This window comes from Myiozetetes cayanensis, unplaced genomic scaffold (assembly GCF_022539395.1).
Source record: "Myiozetetes cayanensis isolate MyiCay16 unplaced genomic scaffold, myiCay2020 scf3, whole genome shotgun sequence".
NCBI lineage: Eukaryota > Metazoa > Chordata > Aves > Passeriformes > Tyrannidae > Myiozetetes > Myiozetetes cayanensis.
This window is the reverse complement of record NW_026087521.1, coordinates 50,044,022-50,062,402: the sequence shown is the minus strand read 5'-3', so window position 1 is coordinate 50,062,402 and position 18,381 is coordinate 50,044,022. Positions and strand designations below refer to the sequence as shown.

At 43.1% G+C, this 18,381-nt stretch overlaps 1 protein-coding gene across 1 annotated transcript; it reads left to right on the top strand.

Annotated features, from left to right (window-relative positions):
• The first annotated feature begins 6,493 nt into the window (after positions 1-6,493).
• RBX1 (ring-box 1) lies at positions 6,494-18,083 on the top strand. Its single transcript, XM_050324879.1, has 5 exons — positions 6,494-6,615; positions 8,922-9,000; positions 15,214-15,284; positions 16,570-16,655; positions 17,903-18,083. Exons 1-5 carry the CDS (start codon positions 6,538-6,540, stop codon positions 17,913-17,915), a joined length of 327 nt encoding a protein of 108 aa, XP_050180836.1. The 5' UTR covers positions 6,494-6,537; the 3' UTR covers positions 17,916-18,083.
• The last annotated feature ends 298 nt before the right edge of the window (positions 18,084-18,381 follow it).

The window sequence follows — 18,381 nt, the reverse complement described above, 5'->3', positions numbered from 1 at the left end:
TCTCCTAGCACAGATAGGAATCAGTGAATCTTTAAACTGGGTTGAGAAATACAATTTATGAATGTGGTGAGCAGAAGGGGAAAGAAAAAACCACAAAACCCCCACCATGATGGGAGGAGGGAGAAGAAGGGACGATGCCACTTTGCAGTGGTAAATTAGCAAAAGAAAGAATTGCCAAAGCAGTAGGCTCTGCACCTTACACTTGCTTCTCTGCTCGCTCCTGTTTTCTGCATTTCCTGACGCAGTCGGAAGTGGGGAGCTCCTGCATTCTGATCAGTGAAAGCTCACTGCTTCAAATGGCCCTTCTTTCCATTGGGGTTCTGGAGATCCACTTGTGCTGAGTTTTCAAATTAAAAGGAAAGGGTGTTAACACAGCAAGATACATTCAAGGTATATGGACCTGAAAAGAAGCATGACAGTTTATTAATTTTTCTCTTTTTCTGTTCAGTGTAGAACTGGCAGGCAAACCATCTCTGGTGGGATTTGCTGACCTAGATGCTGTAATGAACTTTCCAGTGAAGTCCAAAGCAAGGCTAACCTCAGTATATTGTCTTTATCTAGAGATTCACGATAGACAGCGGTTAAATGCCAGCAGTACTGCCTTCTGAGGACTGTCTGAGATAGGCACCACATTTTTTTGTTCCTGCTGGAACTCAGAGGACTGACTCCCTCACTCTTGGCTAATATGCATATAGTTTTTGCACCAGAAATTACAATGTCTGTGGTCCATCTAATTTCTTTCACATTTCTTTGTGTCTTTCCAAGATGAAATGGTATAAAATTAGTCACTTTTTTCCCTGAAATCTCATCTGAATTCAATTCAACCATCCGTTCCCCCCAAAAAACAAATAAAACCAACAGCAACAACAAAACCCACAAAAACCCCAACCAAATAAAAACCCACAAAAAACCAAAAACCACACACCAAAAAAACCCAACCAGAAAATGTGGATCTTCACAGTTTTCAATTGCTAAGGGATATCTTTGCTGTGACTACCAGGGACTTCAACAAAATGCTTTACCAACATCTCTCATCTCTCCTATTGTGATAAAGAAGGATGATAAAAGCTAACAAATTGTCTTATTGATCAGGGTCTGCAGTTAGGAACTTGATTCAGTTAAAAGAGATCTTTGGAGAAATTTTGAAATACTGTATTTTTGGGGAAAAGAACAAAGAATTAGTATAGGAAGGCAAATGCAAAGCTACAGTTCTGTGGTTCTTGCCTCCTTTCAAACAGCATCAAAATCTTTGACTCAGTGGAGGTAGCTTCCAGACCTCTCTTTTTGATAGTGGGGTTTTTTTGTGTCTGATTTTAGTGTTTACTCCCTCTGTATGACTCTCTCTCCACATTTGAGACTGTCAGGGAGAAGCTGTAGATAAGAGTATCTGTAAACAGTGTTTTAGTGTCTCCCACACAGCAGTCTGGAACTGCCTTTCCTTGTGTTACTGAAGGTTCATGGATTTCCCAAATCAGTAGGAGTTCATTGATTTATATGCAGGCAAGCTTGTGTTACTACTTTTGTTACTCTTGTAGTTTTTCCTGGCTACTGCTAATTAGGCTGGCAGATCTTCCAATGTTTCTTACATGCAGCAGTATATGAATATAGCTACTTGTACTGAGTTATCATAATATTTTCTTTTTTTTTGTATCCTCCTTAAAAATCTAAAAGGCACTTTGAAAACCCTTGCCTGAGCAATGAAGGAGACCCAGCCTGTGACTTGATACTCAGATGATGTCTCTAGTGTAGTCAGTGGTGCTGTCTCCTACACTTGGACTATCTCATAGCCTCTTGTCACCTCATGCGGTTCTTCTGGGATGTTCAGGTTAAAAATAATCACTCCCTTGCTACCACTTTCCTGTTAGTTATCCTCTGAAAGACTTGCCCTCTCTCTCAATTACAATCTCAGCCTGTCTCTGACATCTCATTGGGATCCCAGCTCAGGTTAAAGAAAGATTCTCTCTCAAGCCCTCACTCATGTGTGTGCTTTTTTTTTTTTTTCTCAGCTGCTGTAGGCAGTCTCACCCTCCTGCTTCTTCAGCCTTGTGAATAACAGAGGCGGCTGGGCTGCAGTGACCTGGAGGAGTGGCGACTCCTGAGCCCAAGCCTTGCCTCCCCAGGCTGCAGGCAGCGCGGAGAGCCCTGGCTCCCGCGGGGACCTCCGTGCAGGCTGGGAGCCTGGCTGCAGAACATGTCCTCTCCCCTGAGCAGAAGCCGGGATGCTGGTTTCTCTCGGGAGGTGGCAGCACAGCCAGATGCGATCAGCATCTGCAGCTTAGCGCCCACAACTGCAAAGGGGTGGGTGGCAGGGAGGAGGCGGAGTTGGTGCTGGATTCCTTCCGAGATGGAGCTCCTTAGTTGGGAGCAAGGATTAGGATGGGGAGCACGCGGGTGTTGGTGCATAGGAGGGAGAGCTTCAAGCCCTTACTTGAAGCAGAGTGGAATCAGCCCAACATCCTCACTGTAACACCCTGGGGTCCCTCTATCCTGATAACACTTCTCTGTATCAGCTGCAGCGGATTGTGGCGTGGGGCCGAGATGCTCACTGTGCGGACAGTGAGTGTCAGGTGCTGCGCCTACAGCCACAGCCCCAACTGCTTTTTTATTCCTGTGTAGGGAAAGGCTCTGCAGGAGATTGAGCACAGTCAGTAGGTGGTTTTGCAAGCACCTACTTACCTGCAGACCACGATTGGCTGCGTGTTATTTTATCTGCAAACTATCAAGCAGCTTAAGGTAAAACTTCATGAGAAAGGAAGAGCAACAATTAGTCACCATCCCATTAAATGCTACAACCTGCTCCTCTCTCAGAACCTCATCTGTTCCTTTTAGCCGGCTTGGAGGCTCCAATACTCTCCTGAGGGTTTAGTAACGGATTACAAAGCCGGAGGTACTATATGGGGTATAATGTGACCATCATCTGGAAAACATACACAGAGGCAGGGGGTTTGGGTTTCTGCAGAAACTAAGCACAATCTGGTCCAAAAATCTATGGGATATATTGCTTAATCTACCCCTCTGGCTCGGTTATTTGAATTTGGCTTTCCTACGCCAAGCACACTGAATCAGCTGGAGATGCTACAGAGCCTTGTATAGAGCCTTGGTGGGAGGTTGTTTGCCTACTTTGTGAACTTTGAGAGTTTTGTGGCAACACAGAATAACTGTAGATTCAGCTTTGCCCCAACAGTAATTTGTGAATGCTGCCTGTGGGTTTCGGCATCCAAAAGCAAAGAGTGCTAGAAATCCTAACTTAGCCAATTCAAATGGTTTTACTAGCATTAGCAATTGGAGGGCAGCCAGCCAGCCCTACAGTTCTTTAAAAAGTAATAAAATGCACCTGATTTTTGTTCCTTGGATGGCAACCACTGACTGGCAACTGGTCTCATATACCAGGTAATTCCTGCTTGACACTGCTTAGGGCACTGTTGAAACCACGGCTTAAACAGGCAGCACTGAGAGGGTGAAGCACAGAAAGGCAACAGAAAACTCAAGGTTTATAAACATTAGAAAGAGGCCACTTCTTTTTTTTCCCCCCTCTTTTCTCCTGGAAGTCTTGGAAGGCCCATTCCTACTCTCATGACTGTACAGTAAAGGAAAGTTGTTACTCTGATGAGTGTTTGAAAGTGCTGCAGTTCTCTCTTTCAGAAGTTTCTTTCTTAAGTGACCCAAGTGCCCCAGAGAGGTCCTGTAGCATTGAAGGATGAGTCATGGGGGCTGGGAAGCGGAATGCAAGCAGTTCAGGCAGTGAGGGCAGGAAAGCAAATCCACCTTTTCTCTCTGCCTTCTCCTTCTGACTCAGTTCTGGGGGATCCTTCTGCCGCCATGTGGATCCCTCTGTTCTGGAGGGACAAGTTTTGTCAGTATGACCCCCACCAGGCCTTGCTGCAGAGAGCCAGGGCTGCGAGCAGCCGTTCCACATGCATTCAAAGGGTGCACACATGGAGGAGGGAAGCATTTGAGGGATAAATCCCACCTGGGAAAATGTTGGCTGCAGAAAGATAAACAACCAACCACCAACAGAATGAATGTAAAGGAGTAAGGCAATGACCAACATGCAAGACAGTTTTTGAAAGGTGGCTGCACTGAGACGCCAGGTTGTTGGTACCTTGCCTTTTGGAACAGTCTTTGACAACTGGGAGAGAGAGTTTGTCTCTCTTTTTAATTCGGACTAACCATATTCACAGCAGTTGTCACATGTCATCTAGTCTGTCTGTCTCCCTGCTTTTTCAGCTCGGCAGTCTCCTCTTTTTCCCCTGCATGTCCCAGAGATTTGAAAAATGATCCATTCTTCAAAGCATCGCTGGTAATTTGGACGACAGTGTTATATTTCTTTCAAGACTGATGCTTTTCAAAGCTGCTGCCTTTCTTCCTGCAGCAGCTGCTGACACCCTTCTATAACATATAGCCTTAAGAGGAGGAAAACAGGTCTGAGGGGCTGACTTTTCCTAGGAGGAGAGAGATTAGAGGTGGCACTAAAATCAAGAGGAAACAGATTGTTTCATGTACAACAAAGAAGGTAACTTAGCCCTTTTTATGAAGTGGAGGACTATACCCTCACTAATTTCCCTTAGCAAAACACCCTTGAGATCTCTTTGTGGACTCCCCATTGTTGGTATTATGTATCTGCATACGTGAACCAGTAAATATTAATTAAATAAACATGCAGATATATGTTCTGCTCTTCACTGTGTTGTTTGTTTTTTTTTTTCCTGAAACACCACCACCGTTTTAGCAAGACTTAACCCGAGATCTGAGTTGCTACATTGTTTCTGCTGCCAGATACAGAAAAATAAATCCAGGCCATATGATTGTTGGCTGCATGGCTGTTGCCCACTGGCAACCACTTCCCGTGGTGACATCAGCTGAGGTAGGGAGACTATAATTTTATATTGCAGTAGTCACCTTAAGTGAAAATGAGTGTTAACATTTCTCTGGTAGGTATATGCCCTAGACTACATGTTTGCTGAGAAATGTCCTGCTGGGGACATTAGCATACACATTTAGGGCTAGAACTGATGTTTCTATTAACAAGAAATCTTGCAAATTCTGCTTTGAAAAGAGCTATTTGTTCGAAGGTAGAAAATAAATTTTCTCAAGCACCCACTTCCTATTTTCAAAATACTCCTTTGCAATAGTCCTGAAGACGGAGCAACAGGACAGAAACCTGAATTCTGTGCAGCTTCATTTTATTGTGAGCAATAAGAGCTGCCCTGTGACTGAGCAGTGTCCAGGGAAAGGGGCAGTTCAGTGAAATGGAAGCTTCCTGTGTAGATAACTAGAGGTGTTAAAGGGTGTGTAAATGAAGGAGGGCATTTTTCTTCTTCAAACTTACTTTTATTGTGTACGTAACTTTCACACTCAGCCTGACCCTGCGAATGTTTAGGTATGGACTTAAGGCACAAGTGTTACATGTCTTTCAAATATGAATCCCAATCCAAATAGGAAAATTATTCCAATGTGTCCAGTGGCAGCAGCATCTTGTTCTAACCCCAGGTCCCTACTTTAAGTTAAGATTTATTTGGAGACTCACAGAACACTCATCCCAGCAAGGACTGGATCTCAGGTAAAAGCTGTATGCATACAGCAAGACAGATAGGATGGAGCCAGACCGGGATAGTGCTGCTTGGTCCAGGTGCTTATGATAGGTACAATACAGATATTGCTTGCCCGTATGTGTGCAAGAGAATGCCCTTTTTGTGCTTCTACAACCTCCTCCTTCCTGCAGCCACGGAGTGACACAGGGTACAAACGGATTTGAAGGGGTTGAGTCTGCAGAGACATTGCACATCCACGGGGACCTGCAAAGCTGGGTGACGTTTCAGGACCTGCATTGTCCTTCTGGGGAGCGTATTCCCCTCGGTTTCTGTGTCTTGGGGAATACTACCTCTGACCTTCTCGGGAAGGTACTTGGAGCTGTACTGAGGCAGGAAGCTCCCAGTACCAGCTCTCACGCCCCGTGTTCCCCATCTTTGCAGCAGAACAGGCAGGGCTCGGGCAGCTCTGGTAGCACCAGTGGATCTGTGTTAACTCTAACTATCGTTAGCCCAAACCGCGCGCCGTAAGCGTAGCCTGGACGCCGTCTCTGGCAGTTCCATGTCCCGTTTTAAAAAAACCCTGGACTGCAGGAGAACAAAAGGTCCACAGCAGGAACCCCGCCGGGCCCACCTCGTCCCGCACTCGCCGGGGGGCGATCAGGGTGGGCGAAAATAAGCCAGAAGTTCCGTAAGAGCCGAAGCCCCCGGCGTGAGGAGGGTGGGGAAGCGAATCCCGAGGGATTTCAGTGAGGTGCCGTGCGGAGCTCCCACACCCCCGGGCGTGGCGGCGATGAAGGAGCAGCGCGCGGCCCCGCCCTCACCGCCGCCTCACGGGGGCGCTCACGTGACCACACCCACGTGACCGCGCTGCCGAGCCCGCACCTGCCGCGAGGGGGCGTGGCCAGAGGGGGGGAACCTCCGGGCTCGCCCCTCCCACTCCGTCTCGTTCTTCCGCACCCCCAGCCCCGCCCTGCTGCGCACGCGTGAGCCGACTCATGCACCCAAAATGGCGGCCGCGATGGATGTGGACACCCCCAGCGCCACCAACAGCGGCGCCGGCAAGAAGCGCTTCGAAGTGAAGAAAGTGAGGCCCTGCCGGCGCGCTGCTACGGCTGCTCCCGGAGGGATGGGAAGGGGCCGGGGACGGCCTCGTGGCGGCGAGCGGGACGGAGGAGGGGGAGGCTTCCCACTCCCCTCACGGAGCCGGGCGCCCGGTTCCGCACCGGCGCGGCGGGAGGGGCGGGGCGGGGCCTGCGGGGAGTCCTGGCGTGCGTCCGGGCCAATGGCTGAGGCGGGCCGGCGCACGTGCAGCGGGCGCTGGCCAATCAGCGGGCGCGGCCGGCGGGGCCGGGAGCGGGGGTCGCTGAGGGGGCCGCGTCGATCGGGGCTTGCCCTGGTCTGGGAGCTCCAGCGCTCACCTCCCTCGGGCGCTGCCGCCCCGGCGGGCCTCGGCTGCTCCGTGCCTGGACCCTCGGGGCATCTCGGGGCGGGAAGCAGGGGTGGAGTGCTGCCGCCTCCCCATCAGCCCCGGCCGCTATGGCCCAGCCGCCCGAGCTGTCCCATGTTCTTTGTAAAATGCTTTGCATAAATGGCTGTGGTTGACTTTTTCCTCCTCCATCGTCTTTAAATCGAGCCGTAGCATCGTGTATCTAGTCAGCAAATGCTCTCTTGTCACCCTGGCTTTGCCTGCTCTGTCAGAGCAGCCATAATACCACTCTTCTGTCCAGTGCCACCAGTTTGTCAACTGGATCTTGGCAATAGTCCGAGCCTGCTCGCCAAGGTGTAGAGAAGTAGGGAGAGGCTGTGTGGGCTTGTATTAAGGTATGATTTGAGGAAAAGTGACCCCTAGATTGGATATCGGTAAACATTTCTAGTGGTTCCCACTGGCAGATGAGTTCGTTTGAAATGCAGCTGCCTTCAGTGATGATGGAAGCCCCAGATCTGTGCGGGGCTGCAAGTCTGTGCAGGAGGAGGTGTTGGGGTGACATGACTGTTTGCCCTTTGGAAATAAGGACAGATATAATAGCCCATTCAAGGAGCAGGAAGTGGCACTGTTTGTGTGTCAGTGGCATTCCTCCTCCCCAGCAAGGTAGCAAGGCCTTTGTTGCATGTGTGGCTCAGTACAGGTCTGGGGGTCATCAGAGCAGATCACAATGGGACAAGAGATTAGGTACCTGAGTGTGTGCCAGAGATAAGGGTGCAGAGAACTTTTATCTCAGCTGCCTTGAAGTGTAGATGAAGTCCAAGAGAGATGAGTATCTCAGCCAGAAGGCTGGCTAGACTTGAAGTTGGAAAATAGGGAAAAAAAATGAGATCACTAGTCATGCATGTCCTAAGAGATCTAGTAGTAGTGTGAATACTTTTTACATTGGCACTAATGAAAATTTGAAGTGCTTATCAAAGTCGATATTGCTTATCAGTACTTGGCAATCTGCGTTCCTCCTTCAGAGTCCCAAACTGAGGGAAAACAATGAAAACATTGAGATGGAAATGGAACACAGTAGAGAAGATTTACTATAGTACAGTTGATACAATCATATACTGGAAAAAAATATAAAGGGAAAAAATCTAGACTATTTATGTAATAAATGAAGATTATCCTGATTACCAATACAATTATCTTGGATTGCTTTGAATATTGAAGGCAAGCCCATTTATTTAATGAGTTTACAAAAGGCGTGATTATGGGTTTTGTGGGGAGGAATAAAAAGGCACTATGTTTTTCTGCATAGCATGTCTTAAACTCCTCAAGTCCTTCCCCTGAAGTAGCATGGGACAGTGATACTGCTTTTATATATATATATATAAACAAAGTCTTTGAAAGGTTAATTTGGTAGTACTTTGAAATTTTTATATCCAGCCTTGCTGATAGGTCATTGCTTATTAACCTTTTGTAGAGGAGATTGTTCAGGAGTCTGTGAAGGGTAGTGTTAAAAATTTTGTTCTTGACCCCAACTGCTCTGGGGATGATTACTAGAAGAACTACTGCAAATAATGGGAATTCCTCTTAATAAAATAGCATCTGAATTGGCCTTTCTCCAAGGGACTGTCCCTTCCATCAGAATTGAGGATTTGGCATGAGCTACATCCTTGCCTTTGCCTTGAGTAGAAATCCAGACATTTGCACATATTTCACAAAAACTAAAAAGGAGAAACTGTGGGAGTTATCTTGTTTCCAAAGTGGGAAGGAGACACTGGGGCTGGGAGGTTTGTCAGAGGAATGTAACCTGAACTCATAATGAAGAATTACTCTGGACTTCTACGATTTTTTTTTTTTTAATATCCCAGCTTTTCTATTTAAAAAATACATGGGATCTTGAGGAATAACAAGGATTTCTGTCTGCTGTAAATTGAATCAAAACCGTTTTTCTTTTTGTCCCCTCTCTCTAGTGGAACGCCGTAGCTCTGTGGGCATGGGACATTGTGGTTGATAACTGTGCCATTTGCAGAAACCACATTATGGATCTATGTAAGTAAATGCTGGGGAACACAGTTGACAGTTTGAACTTGTTTGTGCTCAACAGCTGAAATTTCCCCAGCTGAGGATGTAATTCAGCAAATGAAGCTTTCCGTTAGGAACTAAGTCTTCTACTAAGCTCTGTTTTATGTAACACTGGAGTCCTGTAATCTACTTTTGTGACCTCTGTCACCATACTGCTTTTCTCCTCACCTTTTTTTTGTAAAGAGTAGAATCACTTGATGCCACATCAGCAGACAAGATGATGTTGCTGAGTGTATTTTGGATGCAAAAAAGAGAAAAAGAAGTAATAATAAAGAGTCACGAGGAATTGAAATTATTCAGGGTCAACAGGCATTGCTCCAAAAGAGAGGTATTATATTTCAGAGTTGGGGATGTTGCTATGAGTATCTACATTTTGATGTTACTCATGAAGCCTTGTAACACTCTCTGTGTCTGTCCAGGGAAGGCACGGACCAGCAAATTAATCTGACTCCTCATTCTACAAAACCTACCTTGTCTGACTAAGTTAGTGTGTGTTATAGGAGGAGGAATTTTGTAGCCACCTAGAGAATTAATTGTTCATTTACAAAGGAGAGTAATCAAATGCCAAAATAAAAAACAATGCATTGCTAGTATTGGTTTGATTTTTTTTTTCCCTTCCCTACCCTTTCATAATCTGGATGCTTCATTTCTATCACAAAATAGGTGTGAATATATGAAGTCACTGATATCAGTTCCTTTAAGTATTGGTAATGAGAATAAACCCTTTTTTTCCCTCAAAACTGACAAGATACTGTTGACACCGTAACTGTTGATCTTGTTTCAGTCATGAGGGACAGAAGACCTTTTAATATATCCCAGGTAGAAATTTTCCTATATTACTAAGATATGAGGATGGTGGAACCCCCCCCAAAGCAAGCACAGGTACAATTATAGTGCCTGGGGATGGCCTGTCATGATCCCACTGCAGTATTTTGTTGCACTTTGTTTTTACGTGGTTGACCTTGGAAATACCTCCAGTGGTAATTTACTGACAGTAAGCCTGTGTGAAAATGAAATGGGTCAGAAAAATGAGGCTTCAAGTTTGTGGGTTTTTTTATAAAGAGAAAACACACTGGCCTGAAAATGGGTTAAGCAAGTTCAGTTCTCTTCTTTGGGACAGATAATGTTTGTATTTTGAGCCAGCTACTGCCTATCCATGCCTCAGTTTATTCTTGGTTGAAGGGAATGATAACATTAAAAGGAACAGGGATTATGAAATATGCTGAGATCCTTTGATGTAAAGATTTCCTTTCTAAGTGCCTCTAAGATCTGTCATCTTGGAAAGTAGTTTCAAAAGGAGGTGGACACTGGACTGTTACTTAGTCTCTCAGGTTTATGATATATTAGAGCAGAAGGCATGTTGCTGACAGGCAAATGGAATTTCAAAGATTTGTTAGAGTGTAAGTTACATTTATAGAATTTACAAATGTATAGAATAAATATATAGAATCCTCTAAATCAAAGTAATTATGTACCATAAGTGGGATGTATTGTAAGATAGTAGATGCTGCTGGTTTCATTCTATGGATCTACCTCAAAATTAATAGTGCTTTCCATGACAGACCAAATACAGTCTCATGTATTTGCTATTTTTTTTTTATAAATAGCAAATACAACATACAGGGATGAAGGGGAGGTGTGGAGGAGCTGAAAGAAGAATGGACAGATGCTGTTTTCCAGTAATGAATTTCGTTTGTTTGTTCATTAAAGAAAAATAAATAATTCAAAGAAGTTCTACCAAAATGTGGGTGGTATATAGGTAGGTTAGGGAAAACAGTAAAGAAAAAGGGCATGGGTAACTTTTTTTTCTTTTTTGCATTGCTCAAGCATTACATGTTATTAATTTGTGTATGAGCAGTGTTATGAAAAGCCTGGACTGCAAATGACAGACCAAAATTGACAGTATACAGAGTAGAAGGGATTTCTGAATTGGTATTCCGAGATCAGTGTTGGCTCTGGATTTGCTTACTTCCTTGTTACAGATCATTAATGTTGTTAAACAACCCTTTAATTAGATTTTCAAACATAAGATGTGAAGTGATGGCAAATTGAGGAAAAATTAATAGAATGTGGAGGGAAGAACAACAGAAGATTCGATTTGAGAAAATGCAGGATACAAATGTCTCCCACTCCTGGTGATGAAAGGAAAACTTGAGTGGGAAAACATTAAAAGAGTGATAAGTAATGCCAGCCATGGTAATGGGAGTTTGTTAACATTATAAAGTCAGGCATCAAGGTGTCCTGCAGTTCTCCCTGTGCATGTGCCTTATGACTCAGTAATAATGTGGCTGAAGGATTCCCCCTGCCCTCAGTTTGTTTTGTATTCAATGTACAGAAGGAATGAGTAGATTTTCAGTGTTTTGGTTTAATTTTTCTCTGGAAGGACCCAGGTCCTGTTTAGACCTTACTTTAGCCTTTCTGCAAAGGCTTGCTCTCTGGTGCTGTTATTGCAACATGGTAAATTGAGGAGTGTTACCTAAATACTGTATTTAGTATACTGGATTATCTTCTGGTCTCAAAATATGGAATGTAGTATTGTAGTAAGGTGATGGGCATAGTTTTAAACTGCATAAAATGTGCCATCAAAATACTGTCCCCTTGCTTTGACAGTGAGATGCAAAGTCCCGTGTTTGATATTCCAGCTTCACAAAATAGTTATATTGCATAGAATCCGGAGAAGAATCTCAGGATGCTTCATAGATTGAATATTTTTGGATTTATGAGAAGAGTAAAAGAATGGAACTAAGTATATATAGTTGCTAAGTCATAAGTAGGAGTGGAAGATGATAGCTGTGTACATGTATTTTGGGAGTGTGATACTAACAGCAAATACTGAGAGCCATATTGTAAGTAAAAGGAATCAGATGATGATGATGATGATGCAATGTAGGGGAGCTTACGGTAAGTACTTAGTAAAATCTGCAGATCATTCCTAAGGAACTGCAGGGAACTGCAAGGGGGAAATTCTGAAGTTTGAAAAAGTAAATTGAAGAGATCATTCTGCATTCTGGAGGACTAGACTAGGCCAGAATAGGCTACTTCAGTTGGAAGGGACCTACAACGCTCATCTCTTCCAACTTCCTGGCTGCTTCAGGGCTGACCAAAAGTTAAAGTGTGTTATTAAGGGCCTTTTAAAGACTTACAGGCTTGGGGCATTGACCATGCTGTCTAGGAAGCCTCTTCCAGTGTTGGCCTAAGTTCTAATGCTTTGTAATGTCTAGACTAAACCTCCCCTGGTACAGCTTTGCACCATTCCCATGCATCCTATCACAGGATACCAGGACAGCTGCTCCTCATAGGACAAGTAATAAGTGTAGTTAAGTTTATTAGCCTGCTTATTTGGTTTTTCTGTCTATTTTCTGAGTGAGTACCCTATGTGTTGTGTTAGCCAAGCTAAGGGGAATCCATACAGTGGTTACCCTTGCTCAAGCGGAAACAGATTAGAAGAGCTCTTATCAGATTTACCAGTGCAGTGGGCTGTTTCTGTAGCTGCAAACAAAAGAGATGTACTTGTGTTACCTGCTGTTATGGCTACTTAAATCCTGAGGTACAGAAGATTTCTGCAATAGAAAATATATAGGAAGTGGGATAGTTTTGATGCCAGGATTCAGAAGCTGCCATTATATAAGATGTATTTCCGTAACTCCCTGAGTTGAAATGCCTCCATTGCATCTTTCACAATTATTTACAGGTATTTCAGGTTTTAGCTGTATCTTTCTGCCCTCACCTCCAGACACTCTGTCAAAAACAAGGCAACAGAAGAGTTGTTCAGTATTCCTCCATTACCTGTTACTGTCTGACTCTTACTGCTTCTTTTGGGTCAGCAGATGGTAAATAGCTTCTCTTTCAGAATCATCAGCTTTCGTTCTCTGACTGATACTGTTCATGTATTTTCTTTCTGTTGTTGATATATTGTCCTTTTCTGAAATAAAGCAAGTGGGAGACCAAAAAGTGGTTCGGCTTTGGCAGCCAAAGGTAGCAGTGCCAGCATTGGTCTCCAGCCTGTTTGATGAGGGAGTTAAATCTGGGTGTCTTGTTGGAAAGGGCCTTAAATCAGCACCAGAGGACTTCTCCTCAGCTATTTCCACAGAAGCTCATCCGTCCTCTTAAGCTTTTAGGACTGTGATGCTTTAGACTGTATTTGCTTGTCAGAGAATGTTTGAGTAAGACTAAAATGAATTCCAGTGATGCTTTTCTTCCTTTCCTAAACCACCTTTCTTCCCTCTCACTCCCAGTCAAAATACAGAGTCCTTTAAAGCTGGAAACAAAAATTGATTTGTGTTCAAAAGCATGCAGCTCCCAGGTTAGGGCCACTTGGAGAGGAAAAAAAAAAAGACAAAATGATATAAAAATGGGCAAGATGGACTTCATGTCTGATATGCCCAATGTTTTGTTTTCAGCAGGAAAAGAGAAGAAACAAGATAAGTGTTTCTTCTGTGCTGGAGCATTTTCCTTGCTAAACTTCCTGAGCTAAACTTTGCTTACCCGTTGACTTCTCTCCTTCAGAAGAATGTTCTCACTTTTTTCTACTACTCCTCACCATTTTCTACTATTCCTCACCATTTTCAGTTACTTTACAGACTCGTGCCAGGTGTTCAAAACTTAATATAATACGCCCCATGATCATGAGTCTATACTGCAGTAACAGTAAAATTGTTGCATCAATCTCAGGTGTAAAATCTTGTGCAAATATCCAAAGTAATTGAAGTTCTTCAAGGGTCTTGAGCGTGTTCCGTTTTCTTATTCAGATTTAGTTTTATTGCTGTTTGTACTGAGAGCTTCAGGAATTAAGACATCAAACATTTCAGGTGTACTGGATTTTGTTCTCCTCTATAGGCAGGCAAGGGATTGAGCTTTGGACTTCTGCTTGGTATATCACATCTTGATGTAAACCATATGATAAACATACTTTCATTCAAATCTTGCAGAACAGCTGCTGTTACTGTGTTTCCTTAGACATCACTCTTTGTTTTGAGTAGTTCCTCGTGACTAAGGTTAACTGACCTCTCTCACATCTCAGAAAAAATGGGTCTTGCTTTTATTTTGTTCCTCTCCACACCTGAAAAAGCATGAAAAAACTGATAAAGGAATGAATAGGACAGAGCAAATAGAGATCACATTTCTGAGCCAAACCTGTGGGGTTTGAAAGTTTTTGAATCTGAGCATATTCAAGCATACAAACAGTGAATGTAGAAATAGAGCTCATGCAGACATCTTCTTTGCCAGGGGGAAAAAAACGATCTGCAGAACAAGAAAGCAGCAAACCTGTGTGTTGAGTTCTAAGCTGATTGTCTATCAGCATGTCTTTTTAAATAATTTGAGCTTGACTCTTAAAGAAAGCATTCCTTAGCAGGAAGTAAAATGTTGGTCTCATAGGTTTGTGCTGTTGACTGTGGAGGAGTTGGAAATATCATTTTTTTCTTCTGAAGTTTCTTGAGGTGAAGCAAAGTGAATTGTTCAGAATGGAGAACCAGGTTGCAGGATTTATTTTCTTACTGCTATTTTTCCTTCTTTCCTTACCCTCTCTTGTCTCCTTCATCTACACCACCTGACACAGAAGCCCAAAACATAACCAAAACCCATAAATAGTTGGGAGTTTTTGTGGTGGTGATCCTGGGGACTTAGCTCCAAGGTATAGAAAGTCTAAACTATTAAACTGTTATGTGGTTTTGGGGTGTACTTACCTATCACAAGACTATAGAGTAAAGACAGGCAAACTCCAGATTACATGAGCAAGCTAATTTATAAATAGAGTTCATAATGTCTGACAAGACAGTGAATTTATGTTGAGAGAAAGCTGGGTAAGAAACAGAAATTTAAGTAAATGTAGCTTCAACTGATCATAAAAAGGTATCTCTTAAAACACAGGAGGAAAAAATTAAAAATATCCCTGAAATTTGGGAAGGAAACACGTGTTGCCAACAGATTAACTATGTACTCTTGCCCTCTGGGAACTTTGGAATACTAAAAAAGTAGAGGAAGAAGGAAATCACGACTAAGTATAGTTTGGTCTGGCACTTATGGAAAAACTGTACACATTAAACCACAGCTCTTGACACTTTCTGATGTAATCAGAAATCCCCCCCTGCCCTCACTTGCTAATATGAAGAAATCTACCACTTGGTGTTGCATGTAAATCTTCTACTCCTGTGTATATCTGTTTAATCTTTGTTTTCACAGGCATAGAATGTCAAGCAAACCAAGCATCGGCTACCTCTGAAGAATGCACAGTTGCATGGGGCGTCTGCAATGTAAGGAAACCTGTTTTATTACAGAGCTCATGTGTGGTGATGCTATCCCCCTTATCTGAAGACTTGGGACAGAATAAGTTCTATGAAATGTTTCACATAATCCACCACAAATAGGAACTTCAAACTCCCTATGTTTAGTAGAATTTAGAAAGGAGAGAGAGAGGAAAATAAAATGAAAGTTGGAGAGATGTAGAAAGGAAGACATAGAAATGAAGGGAGGAAGATAGACCTTTACTTTTTTTTTTTTTTAAGAATAATAAATGTTTCAGTCTGAGCATAATTTTTCCGATCAAGGTCTGCCAAGGAGCTATGCCTTTTTTTTTACCCTGGTTAAAGGATTAATTGGATGTCAGCATGCTTGGTTTGTGTTCATGGAGGCTGATTCAAGGAGTCAGTGTGGGATAACTACATGATTTGCTTCCAGTTTTGGAGGAAGATCGAATTGCTACTAATGGTTCATCTCCAGCTCTTCCAGTGTGTTGCCATAGATGCTCCTTTGTACATGGTCCTACCAGCACTTGAACTCCAAACGTGAATAGCTCTTACCTAGCCTGGGCCTGAGTTGGAAGATAACATTCTCCATAATGAAATAACTTCCTCTTCCTCTGTTCAATCCTCACTAAGCTGTGGGATCGAGTTCCAGCATAATAATGCTGGAACAAGATTATAAATGTTGCAATTCTGTTTGCAGAGGACAAGAGCAAAATTTTTAACCACATCAGAATATTCCAGTGTCAAAATTATATTGTTGTGTGCAAGAGTACCACAAGTGGAACCTTGGTTTTAAGTAGCTGTATGGGGTATGGAAAAGAGTATCCTTATTAAACACAGAGTTGGTTTTCTTCTTTCTAATTTTTCAAATTCCTTTTTATTCAGGCTCTGGTTTCCCCTGAAAACTGACAGAAAGCTTCCTTCAGCATGTATACATTCATATCATCCCTGCTACTCACTCTGAAATCTTCTTTCTTTTCTTTCTGATTATGCTTCTTACCAGCATCTGCTCTGCCAATTTTAGCAGCTGCTAAACTCTGCTCTCTCTCCTTCATCAGAAGTCAGTCAGTTGCCACTGCATGCACTGTGGAACAGGCTCCCTGCTGCCATTTCACTAAGGTTTCCATCCTCTGAAAATGTGGATCAGTTCCTTGGTGTTTACCAGCGAACAGGCTGATCAGTCCTCCCCACTTTTGCCTGCAAACACTTGCTACTCTCTACTTGCCGTGGTAACTTTCACGCTGAGATACATTCATATGTTCTGAAATGATGTGATCTGAACTTTGTCTTCCAGCACGCTTTCCACTTCCACTGCATCTCTCGCTGGCTCAAAACTCGCCAAGTATGTCCGCTGGACAACAGGGAATGGGAGTTCCAAAAGTAGGTATCCTGCACAGATGTCAAGATGAAAAATCCAATTGTCCTTCTGTTAATATAAATGATCAATGTAAGATTTGTGGGGCTCTGAAGGAAGTCCAAACAGCTGTGGGGTAAGTGGGAGCTGTTAAAAAATAGTGATTTCTATTGACATTCCCTCTAAAAGATGGAGAGCAGAAGAGCAATGGTATTCACTATAAGTGGAGCCTTGGGTGAATACTATACTGCCATTTGAGCAATTCAGGTTTAGAAAATTACCTTAATTCAGCTGCTTTGGTTCCAAAGTGTTTCTGCTGAGGTGCCAGGCATCTTACTGGGCCCCTCTGTTATCTTAGTGATTTGGTTTACAACTCAGAGCCTCAGAGATTGATACAGCTGATTTCCTAGCATCTGGAAATCAAGTGTCCATGTAACCATTACTGCAGCTCTGGCCCATTTAGTCATAATTTCTGTATTGTTTTTGTTTTGTATCTTTCAAAGGTCTGTTGTTAGAATAGTAATAGGAGATCCATCGATAGATTTTTGAGGGGTATTTTGTATTTTGAGAGGTATTGAGAATGGTTAGGAAGTTTGCCCATCACTCACTTCGTTCTGCAGAAATTATCCATTAATCTTTTCTTAACTGTGGATTGTCCCTCTCCCCACCTCCTTTATTAAAAAAATACATTGATTCTAATCAGAGTCCAGATGGAAACAAAGCAAAACAGATATAAATATTGAGAATTGTCTTTGGGATCTGGTTCACAGTCAGTTGAGCAAATCATCATTAACATGACAACTCCAGTTCCATAGTTCTGGTATTAAGGTGCTTTAGTAAACACACAATGAAAACTAAGCCCATGTTGCCTGGCTAGTGACTTAATGTTGCATGGGCAGCATGATGAGAAATGAAGACATGAATTAATATTTTCTGATGCATGCTCAGTGTTACTTCCAGGGCTATGACAAGCTTTGACCTTGTTTTTATGCAGGACATATTTGAACTAGGATTCAGGGCAAAAGATGATAATACTGAGGATCTCTTGCACATGGTGTTGTGGATTGCTCAGGCTCTCTTCTAAGTGATGTCTGGATAGGCTTTTAGGGGAAGTGAGTGTGGAGAACTTCCTAAGATTTCCCTAACGTAGCATTTCACCTTCATCCTATTTACGTGTTAATTACATTGTGGCAGAATGAAAATAAATCCATCAAATCAGCACTACCATGAATTGTAATTTTTAAAAAGTCATTAATATATTATCTATTTTCAGGTATGGACACTAGAGAGATGGTCACCACGCTTCTTATTATGTCATCAGACTCAGTTGTTCTTGTCACTATGGGTTTGTTTTAGCAACTTGGAAAGTCAGTAATGTATACGATTCTTCTTTCATCCTAATTTCTTCCTATTGTACACCACTGAATAAAGTCTTGCTGGAGCTTCCTGTCAAAGTCTTTTTGTCTTGTGCTCAGGAGTGGGCAGTTGGAGCACGATGGAGGAGAATTATCTGCAGACCGGGGACTTAAGCTAGGCTTAACTCTTTAGCTGGGCAGTGCTTCTTGTTGCTATGCCAGGCTTTTGACTGAGTTTGATCCTGCTCCCACACAGCTGAGAACAACACCTCTGGCTCGTCGAGGTCAGCGTTAAACCCCACTGCGTAGTGCGATGAGCGCAGGACTTGGCCTGGCTAAGAGTAAGTCATGCAATAGCATTTCATGTGGATGGGCTTACAGCTGAGTTGAAATGATG

What these genes read in the sequence shown, in the direction of transcription:
- RBX1 (XM_050324879.1), top strand. Translation starts at nt 6,538, where the DNA reads ATGGCGGCCGCGATGGATGTGGACACCCCCAGCGCCACCAACAGCGGC. An exon ending in AGCGCTTCGAAGTGAAGAAA is followed by an intron (nt 6,616 to 8,921) that starts GTGAGGCCCTGC and finishes CCCTCTCTCTAG; the next exon opens with TGGAACGCCGTAGCTCTGTG. An exon ending in AAACCACATTATGGATCTAT is followed by an intron (nt 9,001 to 15,213) that starts GTAAGTAAATGC and finishes TTGTTTTCACAG; the next exon opens with GCATAGAATGTCAAGCAAAC.